The sequence below is a fragment of the Pygocentrus nattereri genome, chromosome 10 (genome assembly GCF_015220715.1).
Source record: "Pygocentrus nattereri isolate fPygNat1 chromosome 10, fPygNat1.pri, whole genome shotgun sequence".
Taxonomy (NCBI): Eukaryota; Metazoa; Chordata; class Actinopteri; order Characiformes; family Serrasalmidae; genus Pygocentrus; species Pygocentrus nattereri.
In genome coordinates this window covers 31,962,963-31,987,974 of record NC_051220.1, presented here as the reverse complement: position 1 = coordinate 31,987,974, position 25,012 = coordinate 31,962,963, and the positions used below count along the sequence as shown (strand labels likewise).

The 25,012-nt window shown below is 39.8% G+C and overlaps 2 protein-coding genes across 3 annotated transcripts; one reads left to right on the top strand and one right to left on the bottom strand.

Annotated features, from left to right (window-relative positions):
• Positions 1-222: 222 nt before the first annotated feature.
• Positions 223-16,324, bottom strand: LOC108423434 (proline-rich membrane anchor 1-like). Its single transcript, XM_017690726.2, has 4 exons — positions 15,601-16,324; positions 13,916-14,057; positions 6,956-7,082; positions 223-1,760 (listed from the first exon to the last, which is right to left on the bottom strand). Exons 1-4 carry the CDS (start codon positions 15,694-15,696, stop codon positions 1,655-1,657), a joined length of 471 nt encoding a protein of 156 aa, XP_017546215.1. The 5' UTR covers positions 15,697-16,324; the 3' UTR covers positions 223-1,654.
• Positions 16,325-22,782: 6,458 nt separating this feature from the next.
• Positions 22,783-24,959, top strand: LOC108423519 (protein FAM181A). 2 transcript variants are annotated; one of them, XM_017690884.2, is made up of 2 exons: positions 22,783-22,953; positions 23,222-24,959. In XM_017690884.2, the coding sequence occupies exon 2, from the start codon at positions 23,316-23,318 to the stop codon at positions 24,135-24,137; it is 822 nt and encodes a 273-aa protein (XP_017546373.1). In that variant the 5' UTR covers positions 22,783-22,953; positions 23,222-23,315; the 3' UTR covers positions 24,138-24,959. The 2 variants fall into 2 exon arrangements, with proteins under 2 accessions (XP_017546373.1, XP_037397798.1); XM_037541901.1 differs by having other exon boundaries at positions 22,878-22,953; positions 23,199-24,959.
• The last annotated feature ends 53 nt before the right edge of the window (positions 24,960-25,012 follow it).

The window sequence follows — 25,012 nt, the reverse complement described above, 5'->3', positions numbered from 1 at the left end:
AGTTTCCTTGTCACATATTAAGCCTAGTCTCAAATGAAATTCTTACAGTTACACACCAGACTTAATCTGTGGCAGAGAAACTAGCCTAAACCATAATTACCACTCCTCAGACAATCTCTGTTCAGTTCAACACTAAGACTGGGGTGCTTGGTGCAACAAAGCATATTCACAAAACATACATTAGCTTTCACAATGTATCACTGAACTAGAACCACATTCACATCAGATTGCATTGTTTTATTTCTACTATGTATAAACATATTAAGCCACTCTGTATGAGTGAGTAACAGTCCAGAAGGCAAATATGCTGAAATCAATATTTACATTCATGCATCATTCCCTCTCTTTTGTAAATATAATACTTGTTCAGTTATTTTAAATATAGCTTTCTGAAATTTTCTAGGATACTCTTGTTACAACGTAGGTGAAACGACCTTTCACGGTTCGGGCAAGTAGACGTCAGATATAGACAGACAGCACTTTGACACAAAACATGATGTTTGAACTACTGAGACAGAACTGCGTCTATTGTAATGCATATCCCAAAGCTCATGTTTTTTTTTTCACTTTAGCAGGATATTCACAATACTCTTGTTAAAGCATCAGCAATGTTATAGACATTCATTATTCATCTGGTGACAGCCACACAGTACATGAAACACAGCTGCACTTCTCACAATCATTCATATTATATTGCGGTGTTCATCAGACAGCTTAAACTTAGTAGTCATACTATTGCAGAAGGGCCCTTATCTGGTGGCTTGTGAAGAGAACAATTAGCATGTAATCACATCTGAACATGACCAAGTGCCTCCTGCGCAACTGTCCACTGTCCTTGTAATCACTAGAATTTGGCACAGACAAGGGGGTTGTTTAGCATTCTAGCCTTGGAGAGGATATGGTCTCAAAAAAATGGAATGTTAGTATCACTGCACATATGAAACCACACTACACCACAGAAATAATGCAAGGAAACACTGGAAAGACACTCCAGTGTTCATCACAGAATGATGATGTAACATACTTTGCGTAAGTGTAAGTGCATAGGCATATCTCAATGATGCAGAACATGACTTTTATATACATACCACAGTCCAGTCTTGGTTGTGTATGTGAACCAATCTACACATGATTGTTTGAATACAAAACGTTTTAGAGAGGATCTCTGGTAGGTGTCCAGGATATACCATGCAAAAAAGTTTTTGAGGTGTTTTCCAAGATCTAGCTGTAAAATGTAACTGAAAAACATGCAGTGCCCCACCGTTCACTGCATGGTTAAAAAGTAAATAAATAAATAAATAAACAAATAAATAAATGTATAGAAAAAAGCTACAATTATAAATGACATTTTTCACACCAGTGCATTAAATGTAAAATGAAGCATTTAGCTTAGTATACTATCAAAAAAATGAATAAATAAAATAATAAAAAACATGCAAATATTTTTCAGTGTCTCTAAGCCACAGATTGCCAGTCAATCTCCTTGAGAGTACATTGCAGTACTGTTACAGTGCAGCCTGTTCTGTTCAAACACATCAATCTTGTTCATTTCCTCTTTTCTTTGATGTTGGCTGTTCATTTGCTTTGCATTCAGTCAGAGGATGCAGATGACGCTCCAAAAGTGGACATTGTTTGCACTTAGTCTGTGTGCATTTTACACTACAACATTATTAGTGGCAACATTTTTGGTCTTTTTCTTGTGGGAGCTCATTGCGTATTCTCCACGACTGGTCCCGTTCTCCTCTTTTCTTAGAGGTTTCCTGCAAAAAGTAACAGAAAGATTGTTACTTGACCCACAGTGTTCAGAAGACATATACACGTGTCAAAAAAAAGGGACAGAAACAATTTGTATCGAGTCAGTGTTATATTTCCAGCACAACAACAAAAAGATCAATTTTCCACTTTCCCTCTTGTAGTCCTCCTACGGTCTCCCTACCTCTCTAACAAGAGAACAAGGAACAGAGTTAACTACGCCCACATGATGCTGAAAATCTCTTGGTCTGTATAAGACAGTATTACTCAACATGGCCTATTCATGCACCCCTCTGTCTCCCTTTCATTACCTCACTGGTTATTATATTTCTCCACTGCACTGTGTCTTATATGTGCCAGCAAGTAGTCTTTTTAGGCTTATGTAACACAGAAAGGAGCTGAATACAGTCAGTGCAGGCATTGTTCCTCAGACTACTGTATACTTGCTCTATTGGTGCTTAGGTCCCTAAAGGTACATCAGGACCCCTGTCTTTGTTCCTCTTGTGACAATCTTACCGCCATATCACATGAGAGCAAGTCAGTCATGCAAGGCCACAACTTTGAGCTAAATTTCAAAATCTCCCTGGGTTTTAGGGCAAAACGGAGTCCAGTGGGAAGGCATTTAAATCCCAAGATAGTTCTATAATTGTGTATAGAGGGAAGCATCTCTAGGACAGCTGTCTCAAACATGTGCTTTGGTCCCTGATGGGGGATGGAAGTGGGCATCATCAAGCCATTAGAGGCTCTTATTAGCTTTCGTATGCGCCTGCGTGGCTGCTAGCAAGTTGTCATCATTCCCTACCCAAAAACTTGTTCATTTTGGCAGTTCAAGGATATTTTTTGCTTAAATTAAGTAAAAAAGTTTGCAAGTTTCTGCTTTCATTTACATTGTTACTCATTAAGAGTGAAATGCTGAAGCTTAGTATAAATGTGAGAATATAGATGAAATTTAATATGTTAACACTTATTATATTTTAGAGCCAGCAGACTATGCTATACAATGCTAGCTTACATGTACTGTAACCTATCAGCCCTAATACATGATTCACTGTTTAAGTGTAAATCCACCCAATAGCTGTGAACAAGTTACATGTAATGAAAAAGGCTTGTATGGAGATGTTCTAAAGTGCAAACCAATGGGTCATCCATTAGAAGAGATCAACTAGTAACTGGCTATTTAGTCCAAGAGGTCAGTTTCAGAAGGTTATCCAAAATGTCATGAGGAAACAAGCTTTAGAAGATGTATTCACAATATTACACTTATCCAACTAATTTCTCCTCAGTTTGGATATTAAGTGCATCATAGAATCTGTAAATATGCTACAGAAGCTGTTTGTACAATGTCCATGAGTATACCAAGAACAAAACTTTGAATCTCAGACTGTATACAAGAGAAACTGAGCCTTGATTAACTAAATATGTAGCGTGGCCTAGGGTCCATGGGCAGCCCATTTGGGTGTCCCATGTTCCTGGTACCACTGTGGCTCCTCAATAATAGATGGCAGCAGTTGACACATGGCAGGTGGTGACACAACACTTCACAGAATTGATAAATATTTTATACCAAAGCTGTTCAAGTGCAGTGCATATTCCCGTTTGAAGTTTTGAGGAGAACACTGAGACCAGTACAAGTGTTGTACAGTTTAAAACATGCTGTAATGGTGTAGACTAAGTGGCTGGAAGATTCTGCTGTAAAACATGACAAGACAGTGAGCATACTCAAAGACAAACGTACAAATTAAAATTCCAGTAGTCTTTATTGGCCACATAATTGTGTTGGTATGGCTATCATTGTCATAGTCTTTGTTTTTAATAATTAAAGTATGAGCTCTTCATGCCAGGCTATTTATGCTGTGTACATTCTGTCTATTTTCCTCTGTTTTCCTATGTTGTTCTGTGTACAAGAAATTCTCCAACTGCTTCCCTAAAGCTGCTGTGCCCTTCATTTGTTTGTGAAATGAAAGCACTGAGTAAACATCCATTCAGCTTTTCCAGGATTTCCTCCATGGTGACGTGAGCAGAATTTATTTCAACTTAAGCCCTCTTTGCCAGTGATGGATGACTGGCACAAATACAGATAAGGCTTGCAGTCTAAGTCATCAGAGGCTGCTGCAGCAGGGCCTCCTTTGGCAATGGTGTATGGCAGCCCTGGCCCTTGGCCAGTCTGTTTCTTTGGGGAAGCCCAGTACTGAGGGGCTGAGGAGACGATAATACTGTCTCCTGGTTGTTACTGACTCAGACATCTCACAGCCAACGTTCAATTACAGTTTTCCAGTTTTTTCTTCTCATTATTGGCTATACTCTTTCATTCAGAACTCTAGCCTTTCTCACCATCCCAGAGCCTAATATTTCAAAATGTGAAAGTGAATCTTTAACAAGTCAAAAGCTACAAATTTTTTTGAGGGATATTTGAGTGCACATCCATGGCTTATCTCTCAGGAACAGAGCTGATTTTACTGACTGCAAGTCATCTCCAGTTTTTTTTCCATTCTTGTTTGTGACAATAAGTGACAATCTATAAGTCACTATGCTTCAATTGAAAAGTAAACACTACATCACTACAGCATGGCCTGATCAATTTCTCCAATTCAAGTTCACCTTCTAACGCAGGTTTCCACCTTCATATTGTGTCTCAAATGAAATGCTTAGGTTTCTTACCCATTGTACCTGTCATATTCCGTACCTGACAGAACTCAAGTTTTATATTGGATGTGAAATGTGTTTTCCTTTATTGGAAATAGGATTGCTGTCAGATTGGACTGAGTGCATCTATCCTCTGCAGCTTGTTTACTTCTTCAAGAGAACCAGATGGGAAAGTTGAAACGCAGCTGAAATTGTGAAATGGCCTTCCACTGAAGCAAGTGATGCTAGAGATTCATTCAGGTTTCCTAAGAAAGCCACTACTCTTGGGCTCTCACTGGTGAGCTCTTACTGGTTTAAACTTTAGGACACAACCTGCTTGCATGTTTAAAAGATGTTGCCTGCAACTGAATGACTGGGAAGATTAATTCATAAATAATAACTTGAGTTTGGGGCTGCAGCATCCATCTCACTGCAATAACACATTCTTGCTAGTGTAGCATTAAAACGAGGATGCCCCCTGGCTACAGAAGACTGGAGAATTGCCATAATGAATTCCAAGGCCAGCCACTCATTACTTCCGCTGCCTGCGTTTGCCCCTGCCTCTTTGCAAACACAGGGAACATGTCCCTGCTGAGAAATGCCACATTAAACCTTAGATGTTGCACAACCAATATGGACTCACAGTCTTTCTTGTAGCGTGTTGTTTACTAAAGGTCACTATTCAGTTTGTCATCTGTAAGTAACATAGCAAGTAAGATAGCTTAACAATTGCAGTCAACAAAGTGATCTCAGTTGTGCCATTTTGAATATGGACGGATTAAGATGAAGTATAGCTTTCAGTTCATATTTCTAGGCAAGTCTATAGACGTCAAAATGGTAGAATTATCTGCTTAGGAAGCTGGTAGTCATTTGAAACAGCTACTAATAGTACAGCTATTAATAAGCTAAAGCTTAAAGAATTATCTGGGACATAGCCTTTATTTCTATGTAATACAATACCATTTACATACATAGAACCACAGTACTTTTTTGAGAGACGCCAGACACCAGCAAAAAACAAAAAAAAAAAAAACAGGTAATGAAACTGGGATCCATGTGTGTTTGGCAAAGTGCTCAACAGTGCCTGTGCCTGACTTCCTGGCCATAACAGAACCACAGCAGGCCTCTTTTGCTCTTTTGTGTTCTTTCCGTGTTATGCCAAATTAGTTTCCAGAGTTCAGATGAACCTGATATTCCTCAGTAGAGAAAGACTCAAAGTTATTTTTCTTATTCACTGCCATAAAAAAAGTTCATTGTTACTGCTAAACACTTAGCTTGCTACCTATACCTCTTATGAACAGACTTATGTAGGCATGTTGCAAAGGTTAGGCAGGACCTTTTATTAGGGATGCATAATGATATCAGATCCATATCGGTAGACATTTGCTTTAAAAACAATATCACCATCCGACAGAAGCTTAGATCTGACTAATATTTCAAACCAATATCTGATGGTGCATTTATTATACTCTGGAAAAGAAGGAAATTTAGGTGATGCTAGACTATTTTGTTATATTGCTACAATGTCTGCACTATATTAATGTCACTCCATTTCAACCCTATACAACTGTTACATTTTTCTGTAATGCTATTCCAGGTGGATTTACTCCCAATTTCTACATTTAAAAATTTTTTATGTATGAGTATGTACATGAAAAATGTTGGATATCAGCATTAGCTGACATTTCTGAACTAATCTTTAAGTGTTATGGATGTAATGAATCAATAGGTTAAAATATTAATTCCTCCATCTTTGCATACAGTCACATCACCGATGCGGCCTGTTCATAAAGCTCTGTAAAATGCACATATCACGGTATGTTCGTGCTGATAACCAGCCTATCCTTGAGATGCGAAAGCACCCAAATCACCTTCAACTGGTCATCTCAATAGAGAGACTCAGAGACTTTGTTGGTGATTGGCATTAACTACAAAATGTGACAGGCTCTTAAAGACTCAAACCAACCACTTGCCAGAAGCAATTTTGTTATCAGTACAATATCAGTACATTTCATCTGTTGCTGATGATTCAAAAGACTCAAAATGTCCTTTACTGACAATAAAAAACAGCCATCATGTGGATTGACAGAATCATTAATAAGATGATATGTTACTATTATCAAATCCTTCTATTGTACTGAATGACACACATCAATTCTCTAACAAGAATATGCTTTTTCACCACTAATTAGCCAGCTAAACTGGTTCATAAAAGGGCTTAATTGAGGGATAAATGATCTAAGTGGTGGATAAAGTTGGGTGGGGCTTTCTGTTGAGAGATAAGTGATGGGATCCATGGCAATCAATCATCTTCTGCTATAATCATTTGCAAAGTAAACATTTTCAAGGCATCTGATACAAAGACTATCATATAGCCGTAACGTGGGTGTGTTAAAGCAGGAAAAGCACTAAAATGTGCAGGGCAGTGGGACTCCAGATCCTTGGGGTGAGAAACTCTGAACTTAACCATGCATGTCCATGTGTCTAATAACATTTAGTAGCAGTTTGTTACCATATATGTTTGAACTGGTGTGAAGGATGCTAATCAAATATGTAAAATAAATCAGTGAATTCTGCATACCTTTTAATAGCCTTGTAGCAGATGATGAGAGTTAAGAGTAGAAAGAAAGCTGAAGAACATCCTACTGTCGCAACCACAATGAAGTCCTTCCACCAGGGCCTCAGCAGAGGAACCGGAGGCTCAGCCACTGAAAAAAAAAACAAAGCATTAGTCTGTGTAAATGGCATGGGTTTGTGAAGGGCTGGTCAATTTTATATATATTTCCATTAACCTTCCAAGACTTTCAAGCAATTTATCATAACACTGTGCTCTCTATCTCCATTTCTCTGTCTCCCTCTCTCTCTCTTTCTCTCACACACACACACTCACACAAACCAGCCCTCTGATTCCATACACTCAGTATATCGCATGAAGTCATGAATCTTTAAAAAGAGGCTGGGATCATTACAACCACTCACTACAGAATAACTAATGTATGTAAACATTGTATCTATGCAGCGACTAATGCTATTTTTATTTGCTGTCATTACAAGTCAGTTACTATTATTAAACTAAATAACACGATGACAATCATGACTCATTGTCAAATGTACAGTGCAAAAAGGCAGAGATCACCCTTCATTTCTTTTTCAATTTCCAATCAAAACAGTCATTAAGTACATGCTTCTCATCTTCCAGCAGTTATTAATTTACATTTACATTCACAGCATTTAGCTGACACTCGTATCCAGAGCGACTAACAGAAAGCACCTTGTTTACGTAGAGAAATTTTCTTTCCTAGTTACAAATTAGAGAGAAAGATAGTCCTGAGCTCAGATATGGCTAGAAACAAAAGCCCATGTTGATACTTAGAGAAAAATAACAGAATTAAACACAGTGCAGTACAATACATTAGAATAAATACTTAAATAAATGCTCACTTAAGTGCTGTAAAATGAGACATGTCTTACTCATATTTAACAGAAAATTATAGCCTAAATATATAATATTACACAACTAAATATAATATCATTTTTTTCTGTATTTAGTGTACCCACTCTTTGACTTTATTACAGCTTCCATTCTTTTTGGGAAACCTGCTTTCAGTTTTTCAAAGGAATATGTGGGAATAATTTTACACACCTCCAAAATTCAGTCTTAGAAGTTACACTTTCTGCTTTGCATGATCCAAGTAGTCATAAACACATTCAATAATGTTAAGGTCTGGGCTTTGGGGTGGCCAATCCATTGTTTTCATAACATCGGAAACTTCTTGTTTGGTAAGTACGTCTTCATCTCAGCAGTTCACTTGGATTCATTATCTTGTGGTAGAATTATTTTCTACAGGAATTTTCCTAATTAAACCTAATAAATAAAAAGCAAATCACTAGCTACATATGTTACACATCCTCAAACCTGCACTGATTATCTGCCTTGTTGTAGACACGATTCGAAGAGTCTTTCATGGCTTTGCCATGTACATTGTGTTCTGGTACTTCCAAAGATTTTCAATTTGGGCTCATCAGTTCATAGAACCTTACTCCATATCTATAGTTTTGGTGTTGTAGTAGGAACTGTTTTCTTCATTTTTTAGTAGTTTCTCTTCTTAGTAACAGCTCCTTGACAGCTACACATCCTTTCAGACCCATAGCGTTGAGTTGTCTTCTCACAGAGGAAAGATGGACAGAAACATCTCATTTCATTTCAAAAATGAAAGTTTTAAGAGTTGTTTTCTAAGGATGAAAGTTTTGGAGGGCCACCAGCTCTTGCATGGTTGTTAGGAGTCCCATTTTCTCTGTAGCTTTTAATCATTTTTCTTAAAGCTTTGAAAGCTTCTATATTTTTCTACTTATTTTTCATTTGATCCCCTGTCATATGACAGTCATTTTTAAATAATTAAATAAATGAAGGGTGGTCTCTAACATTTGCAGAGTACTGCTAAACAACTGACAACAACTGCAATATTCATGAGAAATTAGCACTGAACACAGTTTAAGACTGTAGGTGTTAATTTCATGCCAATACTGCAAAAAATACAGGGAAAATCTGTTAGGCAACAGGAGTAGAAGATATATATGAACAGGTCAAATAGATGCAGGAAGGGAAGATGAGGAGAAGGTAATTGCTTAGAGTCAAGGAAGCTCCCAGGATTTATTAACATAATTGGTTGAAACAAAGATGAATGTCCCATTGGCTAAGGACATATCCCTTATACTCAGATTCAACATCCTATCATTCTTTTGAATTATAGGATTTGCATACATAATTCACAGGAAAACAGTAAATAGTTGCCAAATGAGCATAAAATAAAATATTATTTATTTAAAATGTAAAGGTATAAAGTGGTAACAATGGCTATTTTATTCTCTTTGTTCAATCCATAACAGTTTTACATTATAATTAAAATGTTTGGTTTTACACATAGTTCTTGACAGTAAAGCTCCAGAGGGAAGATATTTGGTTGTATGTTGCAATGAAAATGGAAATCTTAACTTTTGTACGGTGTTCATGTTGTTTTTACTCAGTGGTCTGGTGGACCCACTGCATTATTGTTTTTTTTTCATCAATACAGCCATAACAATTTATGTAAAAATACCAGATGTTTAAAATATCACAAGTGGCCAGTGTAGTGTTCTCCTTTAGCAGCTGTAGCCAGTCAGCAGCCTGTCCATGTTTTCCACTGTCACACACACATATACAAACACATACGCAGACACACACACTCTAACAGCAGGTGATGCAGGACACTTTTATTCCCTGTAGGTTCAGCCCACATGTGCAATATAAATGTGTAGAGGTTGTACAGTGTGAAGTGTGAATTGTAAATGTGTTATTTTATATGTTCTTCACAGAAAATGAGCAAAGGCCAAGGAATCTCGGGTTGAAATAATAAATTGTATCTTTTTTTCTGTTGGTGAACACTGAAAATGGGTCCCACAGACACAAATACCACACAAGGGTTAAATCATACAGAACTTGTAGGTTACACGTTAATATACTTAGCTTGCTAGCCAGACTGCGCAACATAACTTTATGGTTCATGCGGCTAGCTGAAGCACTTTAAGAAATTATTAAAGCATAAAAAATAAGTCTACATTAAAACAACATTATGTAACATTTTACCTAAAAATAACAGCTTCAGAATCATTTTAATGGTACGCTGACAGAAAATGGCATTGCTGGCATTGCCACTCTGGCCCTCAACACTATAGGCTATAGCCTATGTGACTTTGGAGGAACGAGCTTTAGACCTCTTGTGAAAACTGCACCATGTTACGCATCAACAACTGTCTCATCAGCTAGCTATAAAAAACAGCTTGGTATTCCCAGCATGGACATCATGACAGAGCCTGCCAAAATGCAGAAGAAAATGTTGCTGGAGGAAGCGAAGAATTGAAAAATTACTCATTGGCAAGAGCTAAAAGAGATTAAAAAAGGATGAAATCCCACTGTTAACAGGAAAACAACAAACAACAACAGCAGATTTTACATTCCTGCTATTTTTTTATGCAAGACTGAAACATAGGATAGCGTGTGAGTGATTGTGTCTGTCTGTCTGTCTGCCCTGCGATGGACTGGCGGACTGGCGACCTGTCTGGGGTGACCTGTCTGAATTACTCTCCTCAATGGTAGGAGGAGCCCAAGAGAAAAAGACACCAATTCTTGCATAATGATGCTTTAAGTCTACAAATCAACAAACAGAAACAACATAGAAATGCCCCCCAGCAGCAAGCAGAGCGATCAGGCACAACGGCAACAAAAGCCCAAGTGGACATGTCCCTCAAAGTGTAAATGTCTCCTTCCCTACACTTTCCTAACGCTTTGTTTGACAACCTACACAAATATACACCACAGAGTTCTTAAGTGTTTTCTAAATGTGTATAATATACAAAACTTACACACAATCATACTTCTTACATATTCACTTTTAAAATACCTCTAGCTGTCTGTAAAAGCTCAACTTCAAAAAACTAGACTGCAGTGTTGGCCCAGTTCATTAGCCCCCTATCTGTATCAAACCCCTAATTTAATTAACTCATCTGAGTTTTAATCAGAGGCTCCTCCAGGGGAAGCTGACTACAGCGCCTGGCAGAGCAGCAGGCAAACATCTCACAAGCTGCTCCAGGCATATGGGGAACTCCCCAAGGTCAACTGGTGCATGATTAGCCCACTGTTTGTGCACTCTCCCACAAGAAAATACTTTTAATTTTGCAAATCATGCCTCAGCACAGCTGAAGTTCTTAACGAATCAAACTTTTTAACACCTCAGCAAAGCTCTCTATTAGCCTTCTAACACATCATTAACCTTTCCAAATGCCGCTTTCAGACTCCATATGCATAATATTGATTCTTTTTTCTGCAGGCATATATCAAAAGTATTTATAGTCATAAAACATATGACCTTTTTTTAACGAAAGTGTGAATAGTCTGAGACTGGGACTGAATTGCAGCACAGTTCATGTGAAACATCTCTCCTAATTTTGCAATCTTGCTGACAGGGCCAGTTCTGAATATTTTAAAACCCTAAGCTACAAATGACTTGGGAGTCCCATGCCCATCCCACTCATAGTATTTTGTATGCAAGAATGAAAAAGAATTGATAATAAACTTAAAATCAGAAGAAAGTTTAATACAAGATGAAGGAAACCCAATAAAGCAAGTACTGACTCAATACAGGGGAAATTAAATATTTCAACAAGTAAATTATAAAATAAGTAAATAATAATTGCAATAAAAATACATAGCCTACAAATGAATTATTATGCTTATGAGTGTCATTGCAGTTTCTGCAATCTTGATTTTTTTATTTTTGCTAATATCACCCCTGCTGAAAATTCCAGCTGTTCGTGGCTGGTTTCACCTAATCTGGTCGCTGATGTCTCTCACCAATTCTCACCAATATGAGAATTGTGGGCCAGTGCTGATACTTTTAATATACATACATGCCGATGCTGATAACCTATACATAAATGTTTATATGATGTAGAAATTAGGGCTAGTTCCACCTGGATTAGTATTTACATAGAAATCTAATTTATTTCTGCATGGTTACAAATGTAAAAGAACACAGACATTTTAACACATCAGTCGAGCATCAACTAAACAATCTGTTCTTAAACATTCTGCTGATACTGATATGAATATGATACAACTGTTCATCCCTAATTATTGCTGGTATAAGATGTTCAAGGTGGTTGACAAGACATCCAGCTGGACTGGGTGAAAACATGCACTAGTCAAGTGGTTAAGCTGTGAAAAATGTGATGTGAAAAATGACATACAGGCCCATTTCAACTAGGGTGACCTAAGCAACTGCTTACAGTGAGTCCAAGAAGTATTTGATCCCTTGCTGATTTTCTTCGTTGGCCCACTAATAAAGACATGATCATTCTATACTTTTAATGGTAGATGTATTCTTACATGGAGAGACAGAATATTAAAAAGAAAATCCAGAAAATAAATCTAAGGAATATATATTAATTGATTTGTATTTCATGGAGTGAAATAAGTATTTGATCCCTTAGTATTCATTAGCAGTTCTGGCTTTTACAGACCAGTTAGACACTCCCAATCAACTTGTTACCTGACCTGAAGCCACCTGTTCTCACTAATCACTTGTGTGAAAAACACCTGTCCACAGAATCAGACAGATCACACAGATTTCAAGTCTCCAACATGGGTAAAACCAAAGAGCTGTCACAGGACCTCAGAGTCAGAATTGTTGACCTTCACAAAGCTGGAATGGGCTACAAAAAGATTAGTAAGGTGTTGGATGTGAAAGTAACAACTATTGGTGCAATTATCAGAAAGTTTAAAGAGTATAACATGACAATCAACAGACCTCGGCCCGGTGCTCCAAAGAAGATTTCGCCTCGTGGGGTGGCAATGATGCTGAGAACGGTCAGAAATCGTCCTGCAACCACTCGGCAGGAGTTAGCAAATGACCTGAAGGCAGCTGGGACCACAGTTTGCAAGGAAACAATTGGCAACACTTTGCGCAACAATGGATTCACATCCTGCAGTGCCCGAAAGGTACCCCTGCTGAAGGGAGCACATGTGGAGGCGCGCCTCAAGTATGCCAATGATCATTTGAAAGATGAACCAAGTTATTGGGAGAAGGTTTTGTGGTCAGACGAGACCAAAATTGAACTTTTTGGCCTCAACTCCACCCGCCATGTGTGGAGGAAGAAAAATGCTGCCTATGACCCCAAGAACACTGTGCCCACCGTCAAGCATGGAGGTGGAAGCATAATGTTTTGGGGGTGTTTCTCTGCCAAGGGTACAGGGCTACTTCACCGCATCACTGGGAAGATGGATGGAGCCATGTACCGCACAATCCTGAGGGACAACCTCCTCCCCTCTGCCAGGGATCTGAAAATGGGCCGTGGTTGGGTCTTCCAACATGATAACGACCCTAAACATACAGCAAAGGCAACAAAGGATTGGCTCAAGAAAAATCACATTAAGGTCATGGAGTGGCCCAGCCAGTCGCCAGACCTCAATCTGATCGAAAATCTATGGAGGGAGCTGAAGGTCAGAGTTGCCAAGCGACAGCCCACCAACCTTCGTGATTTAGAGAGGATCTGCAAAGAAGAGTGGGCCAAAATTCCCCCTGGTGTGTGTGCTAAACTTGTGGTTAACTACAACAAACGTCTCACCGCTGTGCTTGTAAACAAAGGCTTTGCCACTAAGTATTGAGTGTGTTTGGCAAGAGGGATCAAATACTTATTTTCCTCATTGAAATACAAATTAATTAAAATATATTCTTTAAAATTATATTCTGGATTTTTGTCTTGATATTCTGTCTCTCCATGTTAGAATATATCTACCATTAAAAGTGCAGAAGGATAGTGTCTTTATTAGTGGGCAAACAAAGAAAATCAGCAAGGGATCAAATACTTCTTGGACTCACTGTATATCTCTTACAGCAAAAAAAGCCAGGCATGCTGATTCCTATTTTAGCCCTACATTTGTGAAGCTGTTGTTTGCAAGGTTGTTTGGGTTGTAGAAATCTATCCCAGGTATTACAGCAGCCCCTACCTGTGGGGATCAGTAGCCGAGGAGGAGGTGGGGGAGGAGGTGGGGGTGGTAGAGGTGGATAGGTCCTGCAGTGGCAGAGCGACTGGCACCGCTCACCTCCTCTCTGAGTGCCAAGCTGTGAGCATGACCTCTGAAGCTCAGCCTGAGCGAGAGAGAGAGAGAGGGAGAAACAAGTAGAGAGACAGAGCTTGAGTAGGTGGGAGTAGGAGAATATGCATGAGTGAAAGATGAAGAGCAATAGATGCAACAACAGACCATGCACGTACAGTGTGACATATTGCGTGGGCTGTGATGCACTGAGAGGAGATTTACTATGATTGCCCACATGACGGAGGTGTGACCACACAATCCAACTGCTGATAAAATCTCACAAAACAAAAAAGCATACATATGCTCGCATTGATGAATGTGATAATTTGGCTCTGCACAATTCCCCTGCATTCACCAGAGTCAAAATGAAAGTACACTGAAAGAGCTTTGCCTGCAGCCACAGTCAAACCCAACACACCATACGTTTAGGACAGCGAATAATCCCGCTTTCTGCAAAAATCGCCCACCCACAGAGTGGGCTTTTCTATGCCTTTAGGACTGGTAGTGGGTGGGCTTTGAGACATGGGGAGAATACATTACTCTTGATCCTTAACCCCATTACTCGCCTGCAGGTTCTTATTAGTATTTGTGTGGGCATTGGTGTAGAGTCTGGAAATATGTAAGTTGAGCTGAGATGACCCAAATGATAGGCCTTTTGTAATTATATTTCTTATGTTTTAGCACCATTTATCTGGTCAGGCTGTCTTCACAAAATAGTGAAAACAGTGTGCGATTTTCACACCAGTCTTGCAGTTATGCTTTTAAGCCTAAGAAGAGAAATATTCTAGTCATGGCATGATGTGCCTTCATCAGTAGTTCTAATTCTGGTCCTGAAGTACCCTCTGCTCTGCACATTTTGATGTTTTCTCCTTGTCTGACTCACCTGATCCAACTAGCTGGCAAACTCACAAGGCCTTCCTGAGCTGTGTATGTTGGAGGAAAAACACTCAAACCTGGGGATATTTCAGGAAACCCTGGCCTGTATGAATATTATGAAGTAGAGGTGGATGATATGACAAAAATGCAGACTCACAATAGCCTACTTCAAGAAATTTTCCTAATACATGTAATGCATCAGATTACTACGTTTTTTTCCCTGAGCTATGATAAATATGAACAGGCAAAAAAGAACCAATTGTGCCAAATGTATCACTTATACAATGTTTAGTGTATTTTAATTACAGACTATATATGATATGCCTAGGCAACCACATTGTAATGTGACAGTTTATCACAATAATGATTAATATCGCCATATTGTCCACCCCAACTATAAGGACCTGCCATTAAGCTTTTACTGTAATCTGCTTGTTTGTTGTGGAAACCCTTGACATCTTTCAAGACGAGCAATTCTAGATCAACCCAACTTTGCACATCGTCCCAGAATATTCTCCATCTTCCGGCAGCTTCGATAAAGTTCGCCTTTTAAAAAGTGAGGTTCTTCTGGCAACGCCGCTGCTTCACGTATGCGACCATGCAAACTACAGAGACCACGTTGCCTCCTCTCAGCTCTGCAGGTCCGAATCCCAATGCGTGCACGACGGACACGGTGCGCAAAAAACTTCACGTGACAGTGGAGAAGAAGCCGAGCTTACCTGGCACACCAGCAGAAGCGACGAGAGAAAGCAGTGCCCGAAGACAAACGGGCACAGGCGGAGTGTGAGGGGTGCTGTGTGTGGAAGCAGCAGCATTGATCCTCCTCGGCTCTTCTCGCGCACAGATCAACGTGGAAGCAAACGGAGGACGCATAGGACTGGACTGGACAGCTGGCAGGGACCTCGACCGTTCTGGCTAGTCCAGCAAAGGGCTCCCCTGGCTCCTTTCCGTCCAAGTCTTCATGCCAGCGGTCTACAGCATGAAAGACTGACTGAAAGCAAAGACTTTGTACGTATTTTGGACAGTGTCTTCTGTGGAAACTTTCCTGAGTTCAACGCCGATCACCACGTCCATGTAGTCCCATATTCAGCCCCGTTTTATTTCATACGCATGTGCTCCGTCCTCTCCACAGCATCTTCGTCCCTAGTGCTGGCCAGATACGCACGAGGCAGTCAAGTGGTCAGCTGCATTAGGTGCATGCATTCCACCCTCTGCGTGCTGCTCCACAACTACGCACCCGCTAGTCCAGCCCCTTCTGCATCCCAGAGCCAGACACAGTCATTCGTTCTCTTCATACTTGGCCAGGCGGAGAGAAGTAAACAAAACCAAACGCCAATCAGCGCGAGATGCTAGGGGAAAGTTCTTGAAGCGTGGTTGGATGCTCCTCTGGATGTTCCTCTCTGCGCAGGGCTGCTGTGCTGGAGCTCCAGGGGAGGGTGATAGGGAGGGTGCAGAGAGAGAGAGAGAGAGAGAGAGAGAGAGAGTATTAGTACTTTTTAGCTGGGTACCTATGATGTAATATTCATACAGGCTTTAATAGAAAGCAATAGAGTAGATGCAGGTACGTCAAATAATAGGGGACACGTTGTTATTCCGGTTGCAGTTAATGTTTAACAGTGCATTCTTACTACTGAGCAAAAGGCAATATCGTAAATAGGCTCAATTAAAGGTGAATTCCCAATTCCTTTCAATTTTTTTGCAATTCAGCCGTTTATGATTAAAACAGGCATTTAGTTGTTTGACGTGAAGTAGTTTCTTGTAGAGAAATGTACAGACTCAGTAGGGATAAGAACCAGTGGTCACAATGTCTACGACAGATATATAGTCATTTTATTTACCATCAGTAATGATCAACAAGCCTACACATGTGTTCTGAGTTTTACCATAAGAATAAAGTTTCCATTGGGTACTACTTTGCTTTGCAATGCCCTGTATGTCTCAGGCATCAGGCAATGTATATGTAACATTTCATGCAACATCTTTCTGTGAAATAGCATTTAGAGGCATTAAAATTTACTTACTTAAAAAGTAATTTAGTGATTTGTTCAAGACAGAACCTGCAAAGTCAGTGTCACAAGTGACCCCTCCCAGCCCGCCATGTGCTTTTGTTTTATTTTGGTCTTGTCAATATACTTTCTTTGTTTTGATTCTTCCCTGTCCTGCCCCCTTGTTTCTTGAATCCACCCTTAATTGTTCTCACCTGTGTTGTCCACCTGTGTATTGTTAACTCTCAACCTTTCCCTGCATTTAAGCCCTGTGTTTTCCCCTGTGAGTTTGCTGGTCTTTGTATTGTTTGGATTGTGTTGTTTGGTCTTTGTAGTGTATTGTTTGTATTGTATTCTGACCTACATGATATTTCCTGTTCTCTCTTGTTGTGTTTATCCTGTGTTTCTTTTGTAATGTCTGTCCCTCAATCTCTCCATGTTGGCTCTTTGACCCTGGACTGTCTTGACCCTGAATCTGGATTCGCCCCTAATAAATCTCGCTTCTCTTCACATATGCGTCCGCCTCGTTATCGCTCCCACATGTTACAGCCATATACATAGCCACATTACATTACATATAATGATATAGCATGCATGTTATATAAAAAAAGTGATTTTAGATGTACTGAGTGGATTCAGATGCTGATATGTTCTTTCCAAATTAGTAGAAGGAACTGCTGTAAATGAGCAAAGCAAATAGCTTATTATAGTAATGGGAAATTGAATGTAAGAATGACTGCCATTGAGGGCTTGTTAATTATGCATAACATGTTGCCTAATTGCTCATAATATCTGAGGCTACACTGTTTTATCTCTCCCATTGTAGTGATATCACACTTATTAGTGTATGTATAACAGCAGTGGTTTTAGACTGAATAGAGGGGTAAGGCTAAGCTGCCCTGAGTGATATGTGGGGCACACAGAGTCTCAAGAAGCAAGATCAGTCTTAGAAAGTTGCATAAGTGCTCTCGTCCTGAGCTGATATTAGCAGGAGACCTGCTCTCTGTCAGCACCAGTATGTCATCTAGTCACCATACTTAACCTCTCTATAAGCTGGAGAAGAGGCTTAAATGTGCAGACATTGTGTTACAATGTTATCAAAAAAAGAACGTGTGTATTAGTCAGGCAGATGCATTTGCATACATCTCTGTGAATACCGAATGCCCATAGATAAGAAACAGCTATGGAACAGATGCTTCCTCTATATCAGGTGTATCACCATGTATAGATAGATCACCATGAAAGAAACCTTGTAGAAACCTTCTAGTACTCTTTCTCTATAAGTACTATTAAAGAGTGGTTCCTCCTGATGCTAAAACATTGCCTAAAGGATATCCAAAAAACCTAATCATTCATGCCATGTCACATTTTCATCAGAACTTGGGAACATGAGTTATTCAGCAGTGCAGTGATGCTCTGTAATGGCGAGGATATTAGACACACCACCACTGTGTCACTGTTGTAACTTGAGTTAAAGCGGCAACAATTAATGCTCTCTCTCTCTCTCTCTCTCTCTCTCTCTATATATATATATATATATATATATATATATATATATATATATATATCTGTGTGTGTGTGTGTGTGTTATCATTGATCATTGCAATCAATTATGGACATATCTTACTTTTTTCATATGTTTAAAGGTTTTTAGACACCTGTTCACCTGTCATTTCTTTCCGAAATCAAGGGTGTTAATTGGGGAGCTTGTCTGTCTTTGCTGCAGTAATAGCCCCTACTCTTCTGGGAAGGCTTCACACTAAATGCTGGAACATTGCTGTGAGAATTGGAAGGCATTCAGCCACAAGAGCATAATTAAAGTTAGGTACTGATATTAGATGATTAGTTCTGGAACTCTGATCCACTGCTGCATGGCCCAAAGCTATGGGGAGCTTGATACACCTCTGGCCCAGTGGCTCTCAAAGTCTTCTCAGTCCTCAAGGGCCATAGTCCATATTTTTGCTCTATCCCTATGTGTTACAAGTTGGTTTGGGGCAAAAATGTGGGTAGTCTGAGGGTCCCTCTAGTCAATGCTTGACAATGGGCATGGTGACCTTAGGCTTATGTGCAGCTGCTCCAGAGTATGTACTATGTACAATGCTTGCCTACTGAGAACATACAAGAGTTTATTTGTGTGCAAATTGAACGCCTGTGGTAGCAATGGGTGCAGTTAGCAGCTGAATTAGCTAATTAAAGGGATTATCTACAAACCTTTGGACATATATTTGGTTGATTCTATGCTTAGTCTTTTATACTATTTTCATAAAATAAAATCTTTATTCATTTTACACATCAGTGTAATATGCTAACCGCTAACTGTGCTAGCTGTGTAATATGCTGAGAATGTTACACAGATGTACAAATCTCCAAGTATGCATCTAACTAAAGTAACTGGCTGCAGTTCAGAGCTGAGATGAAAAGAGAAGCTGTGCTTCAGCTCACAGTCATAATGCTGCCAGGGATACTCAGCATCCATAACCAGCTTGCATGTTAAGAGGCATGCTGGCTTCTGTTCAGCATGGGGGTTCATGCTGCTTCTCACCAGATGTCATTCTGCTCTCCTCCCCTTCACCTTCTAGAAAGATGGAGCTTAGGGCACAAGCTAAAACTCAGAAAACTCAAACCAACACTCCAGCTCACTAAACTGGGTCTCATTAGTCGAAAAGCCTAGAGAGTATTGTAAATTATTCCTGCAAAATATTCCAACTGCAGTGCATATTCAGGGAAACAATAAGCACGACATAAACAGCAGAACATTGCTCAGCCTTTAATGATTTTCTTACAAGAACTCAGATCATGTGAAGCCATCTTTTAATGTCAAGTATATTACAGATAATGAATGATTTTAAATAGATAGTGTGCCATAGCTACCATGTTCTTCACAGTTTCAATATCATATCTGAATTGAAAAGTCTTCGATTTTTATACACACATACTCATGAAAGGTTCACAAACTAGTAGTGCGAGTGATTAAGCCTGAATGTGGTGGCACGTAGACATGTTCGCTGCACAATGCTAGCCCAAGGGTACAAGTGCCATTTGAGGGAGAATAACAGAGCTGCCAGTCCTTTATGTTATGAGAGATAAACTGAGGCAGACCTGACATTTAAAACTCCTGGTCTTGCATCAGCCTGATCTTATTTCACCCCAGAGGACGTACCTGGTAAAAGCAGTGCTTAGCAATACTGAGGTCTGCCATGTACCATCTGTAGCTCAGCGTCCAAGAGAATGCCATTAGCCTTTAACTACATATACTGGAGGAGATATGTGCTGATGTTTGCTCTCTGAGGCCGTTCTTGTACTATAGGTTAGGATCTTTTGAAATAAATGAAAACTAAATTAGAAATTGTTCAGAACATATACATTTCCATGTGTGTTATATCCAAGGCTTTGAAACATACAACTTTATTGATGTAACATTACACTGCAAAACACTGCATGAGTGTAGCTTTGCTGAATTTACTGATATGGGATAACACAATTATACCGGCATTCTTTGTGTTGTAGTGCACTGGAGGAAAGGATTACTTTAGTAAATCACTGCTGCCCTCTAAAGGAAATCACTTATAATGCAGGCCATTTAGGGTGGATAGACAATTGCCCACCATAAAAACAGCAGCATAAATACAATGGTTTACTCACAAAACATCACTAAAAAACACTATACATTTATAGGCGCTTGGTGTAGACTTCCACACTTTTTAGCAATTTATTGCTATGCATGTTTTAGTACTATGAATATTTTTGCACTGGCACCTACTTCTTTTTAAGTTTGTACCAGCACAAAGATCTGGAATATTTTCAGCCATTAGTAGGTCTGGTTTAATTCCCTAGATCTAAATTATAAAGTGCTAGTGTTCAGGGATTATATTTATATCAGTTGTTTTGAATAATCGTCACTGAGTATATAGAGAGAAATATTACACATAATGACACTTTCCCAAACCCAGATTAAGCCTGAGTCTAAAGAATGTCCAATGGTATGCTGAAATTTAGTCAAGCATGAGGCTTAATCCAAATGATTTTAAATCATTTTTCAGTGTACTACAATGTAAATATCCATACCTACTCCTATGCACCCATTACCTAAAATGTTGATCATGCATGGGCATGTAAAGCATAATTATAATACTTATTTTAGTCCCATCCAGGTTTACATACCATGTCTTTCAAATGCAGATAAATCAATCATCTGTCCAACAATCCAACCATCCATCTTCTTCAGGCTGTCAGAGACAGAAGCCGACACCGGGGTTTTATTAGCCCATCGTATTTTTGTCTTTCCTCCCTCTTTTTCTGTCACTTCAAAAGAGCAGGAGTGAGGCAGGCAGCCAGGGGAGGGGTATGCTATTGTTTAATTGGCCTTTCGAGATGGACAGAGGAGTGGTGAGAATTGAAAAAGAGAATGACAATGGAGTCCTGCAGCCATTAAAGAGTCTGAGCTGTAGGGCCAGTGGAAATAAAAACCTCAGGCCAACTGCAGCAGTTGGCTGTAAATACCATGTCCTCGTCGCATCTACAGTTTAGGTATTAGGACGTGCTTTGAAACACAACAGAAAGGGTGTACACCCTTTATAGGGTATACTTCATTATGCACTCTGTTCATTCTCAATAAGTAGTCTCAGTATGGGTTATTGAGGCCTGAAGACAGAGTTTTTGTTGTCATATTACAATTATGCAACTAAGAAAACAGCAATGGAACGAACTTATCCTTGCTTCTTGTCCCAACAGAAGAAAAGCCAAGTGTAATAGTCAGGTTGTTAAATAAAGCTTTGTATTTTTCTATAATGGTAATAATCCATGATGACTTACAATACACTATATACACAAATTTCCATTATACGTGCTAAAAACATTTAAATGTCTACTAATGTTTTTTGCGTGTGCTTAGGCCCCAACATGTGAATCTAAGGTGCTAGGGTATGCTTTGCAGTGTGCTGTTCAGACAACTGCTCCTCTCAACTAATACCCCTCTGCTAGGAGGAGGTGGCTCAACGGGACGATAGGTAGCCTCCTCTCCCCCCCAATGTGGGACGGAGCTCAATTAGCATTTCACAAGTCCCTTTTTCCTTTTCTATTGCGACCTTCCCCGCGGAGCCCGTGCTTTCTGCAGGGATTGTCCTGTTTCTGGCTCTTGTCGGCGTTGGCAGGGTGACAGTATTCGAGTGTGCAAACTTGTGCTATTGTCCCCAGGCCAGAAGGAGTCATGGAGACCCCACTAATATGACACAGGAAAATGTTTGCTGATGGCAATTCTATGGGCTTTGTCTAACTCTTTCTCCTTCATGACGACTCGATTTAAGTCTCTAAATGTTTGACTACAAATGCAGGAGTGCTATCCAGCTCCTTCCCTTTTGTCCCGCAAGGTTTGAATGAGTAATTCAGCTTTTGTGGTGCTCGATTGAGGGGGCAAACAGAAAGACAAGATTCTTGAGCGTTCAAGCCCCCTTTCCATGGTTATGCGCACATCTCTTTAGACACCCCCCCAAATCCTACTTTTCCTTACATCACTCTTAGGTAGAGAACTTTAGATCAGAACAGTTAAAAGTAGCCTGAACGAAACCCTAAAAGCTTGTTATTGTCCTGTTGCGGTGAAGCATGCCAGCTCCCCAGCTAGTGGACACAGACTTAAGCTAGCTACAGCCTACCAAGCGTTTGATGTTTAAGCTATGTAGCTAACTAGCTAACTGTTTGTGAGCAACTTATATATATATATATATATATATATAAAATTTATTTATTTATTTATTTTTTAAGTGTGGCAAGAAGACAAAAAGAGCAAAGTTTGTCTTGAAGGGATCCAATATGTGTGGGGGGAAATGAGACAACGGTCGCTACAAAGAAATATAGCATCTATTAGCCTCTTTTCTTAGGGATTGCCATGACAACAATTTGCGCGGGTAAAGAATTCGATAGCAGGGAATTCTGCAGCTCATTGGGTGACTGCGGGGGGAACTGGGGTCGCTGATTGGCTCAAAGAAAAGCACCATAACTACACGAAGTTTATATTCATTCAGCTCGTTCAAGTGGTTAAACCGTTCCAGAGAGAGAGAAAGAGGGGCAAAGTTTGACGCTTCAACAAAAATAGTGAGTTTTATTGGTGTTTTATTTTGGTGTATTATTGAAGGCTTTTTAATTGCATGCTGGTGTTGCTTTATCACTGACTGGTTGAAGGATATTGCGTGTCAACGAATAATTTCAATAATGATATTCATAGAGCATTCATTATATGGACTGTACTTTTGTCGTATGCTGTGATAAATCAAATCCTACGACCTAGGCATCATCAGCATCAATTTTGTCAATTTACTTTTTTTCTTGATAAATTACAGGATGTTTTTCTTACTTCATGCAGAGTGAAGTTGTAGCGGATCAGCGGGATGGATTAAAAAGACACCACTTTGTTTTTTTTTTTGTTTTTAAAGAAAAAGAATAATCATTCATAAAAGATGGCAAGTTCAGACAGCGAGGTGAAAACATTACTGAACTTCGTGAACTTGGCTTCCAGCGACATCAAGGCAGCCTTGGACAAATCAGCCCCGTGTAGGCGCTCCGTGGACCACAGAAAATACCTCCAGAAACAGCTGAAGCGCTTCTCGCAGAAGTGCTCCAGGATGCCCCGGTGCCATACGCACAGAGTTACCGACTCTGCCCCCAAAGTGACCGAGGACAAGCCTGCTACGCTCACACAGGAGAGCGCTGCATCCCTTTCCCACGCGAATGGGAAGCGAGAGCCGCGCACAGAACGTCTGGATTTGGACCCGGACCCGGAGGACCCTCAGCAGACGGGCCAGGTGCCCATGCGCAAGCGGCAGCTCCCGGCCTCTTTCTGGGAAGAGCCTCGCTCCTCTCGCGGCGAGCGGCCGTGCTTTCACCACGCTTGGAAGAGGAACTCGCACGTGGGATCTCACGCGTACGAGTCTGACGGCGAGAAAAGCGCCAGGATTTACGACGAACGAAAAGCTAACTTGCTGCCGTCTGCTCGGCGTTGCTCCCCAGACCTGGAGCCGCTAAGGGTTGCTCTCACATGCGGCTGCACTCCCTTCCAGTACCGCGGGAGCCAGGCTCTCCACACACACGCGCACACACACCTCCTGCTGCCCCAGGTCCCTCTCACCCACGTGGGGCTCAGGGCGAAAGTAAACGGAACTGACTTGGACATGCAAAAAATGCCGGACGGTCTTAAAAACAATACAGCACACGTGGTGGTCAAGCCGATTCCTACCAAACCGGTTTCAGCCTCCATTTTCAGTGTGTTCGGCTTCATTTAGGTCTCAGCGCGACTGTTTGAGTGTAAACTGAACTGCTCTTAGCTGAGATGATCGGTAAATATTCTATCCAGAGAATTAAAGGAGGATTTCACAGATGTAAAAAAAATCTGCTCAGTTCAGTTGTTGAGATGGAAAAAAGGTCATTTGGGGTGGTTTGATGTGAAATAGTACACTGTAGAGAAACGTACCAATTTGTCATCCAAAATGACTAGTAAATATGTTATATTGATATTTGTAATGGAATAACAGAGGGGAATTTTAAAAAATGTTTTCTTTGGACACTGTTTTGCTTTTTAAATTTTAGGCCAAATCCTTATATAAGCACTCATAAACCAGTGTCTCAGACATCAGGTCACATAATAATGTTTAATAGCTTTCCACTGTGATGTACCCTATAAAGGCACTGAATACTTAAGATGTCTGCTACCTTTCAGCACTACTATAATTATGTAAGTTTCTCCAAAATTTCACATCAAACCATTTCAACAGACTTTCTATACGTCTTCATAATTTAATTATGCATAATTTTATAAAAATGTGTACAATTTCCCTTTTTTTTTGAAGTTTGTATTTCCACATTAGGTTAAATGTGTAATTCTTCACAAATAGGCCTTAGGCCTACCCATTTCTGATGAAGCACTTAAATGACAAATAATGACAAATAAATAAATGTAGCAAACTCAAATGAAGCTTGTAGCTTATGTTACTAAGGGAAATGTGTTCATGTCATTGCTTTACCCTGAGACTCTTTTAGAAGCTGTTTTGTAAATCATGCATTTGTATCATATTCAGGGAATGTATGTGTTACATTTCTTAATACAGGTCAGATCTTGTTAAGAGTTTGGGTCAGGTTTTGATCATTTTAAAGATTCTGA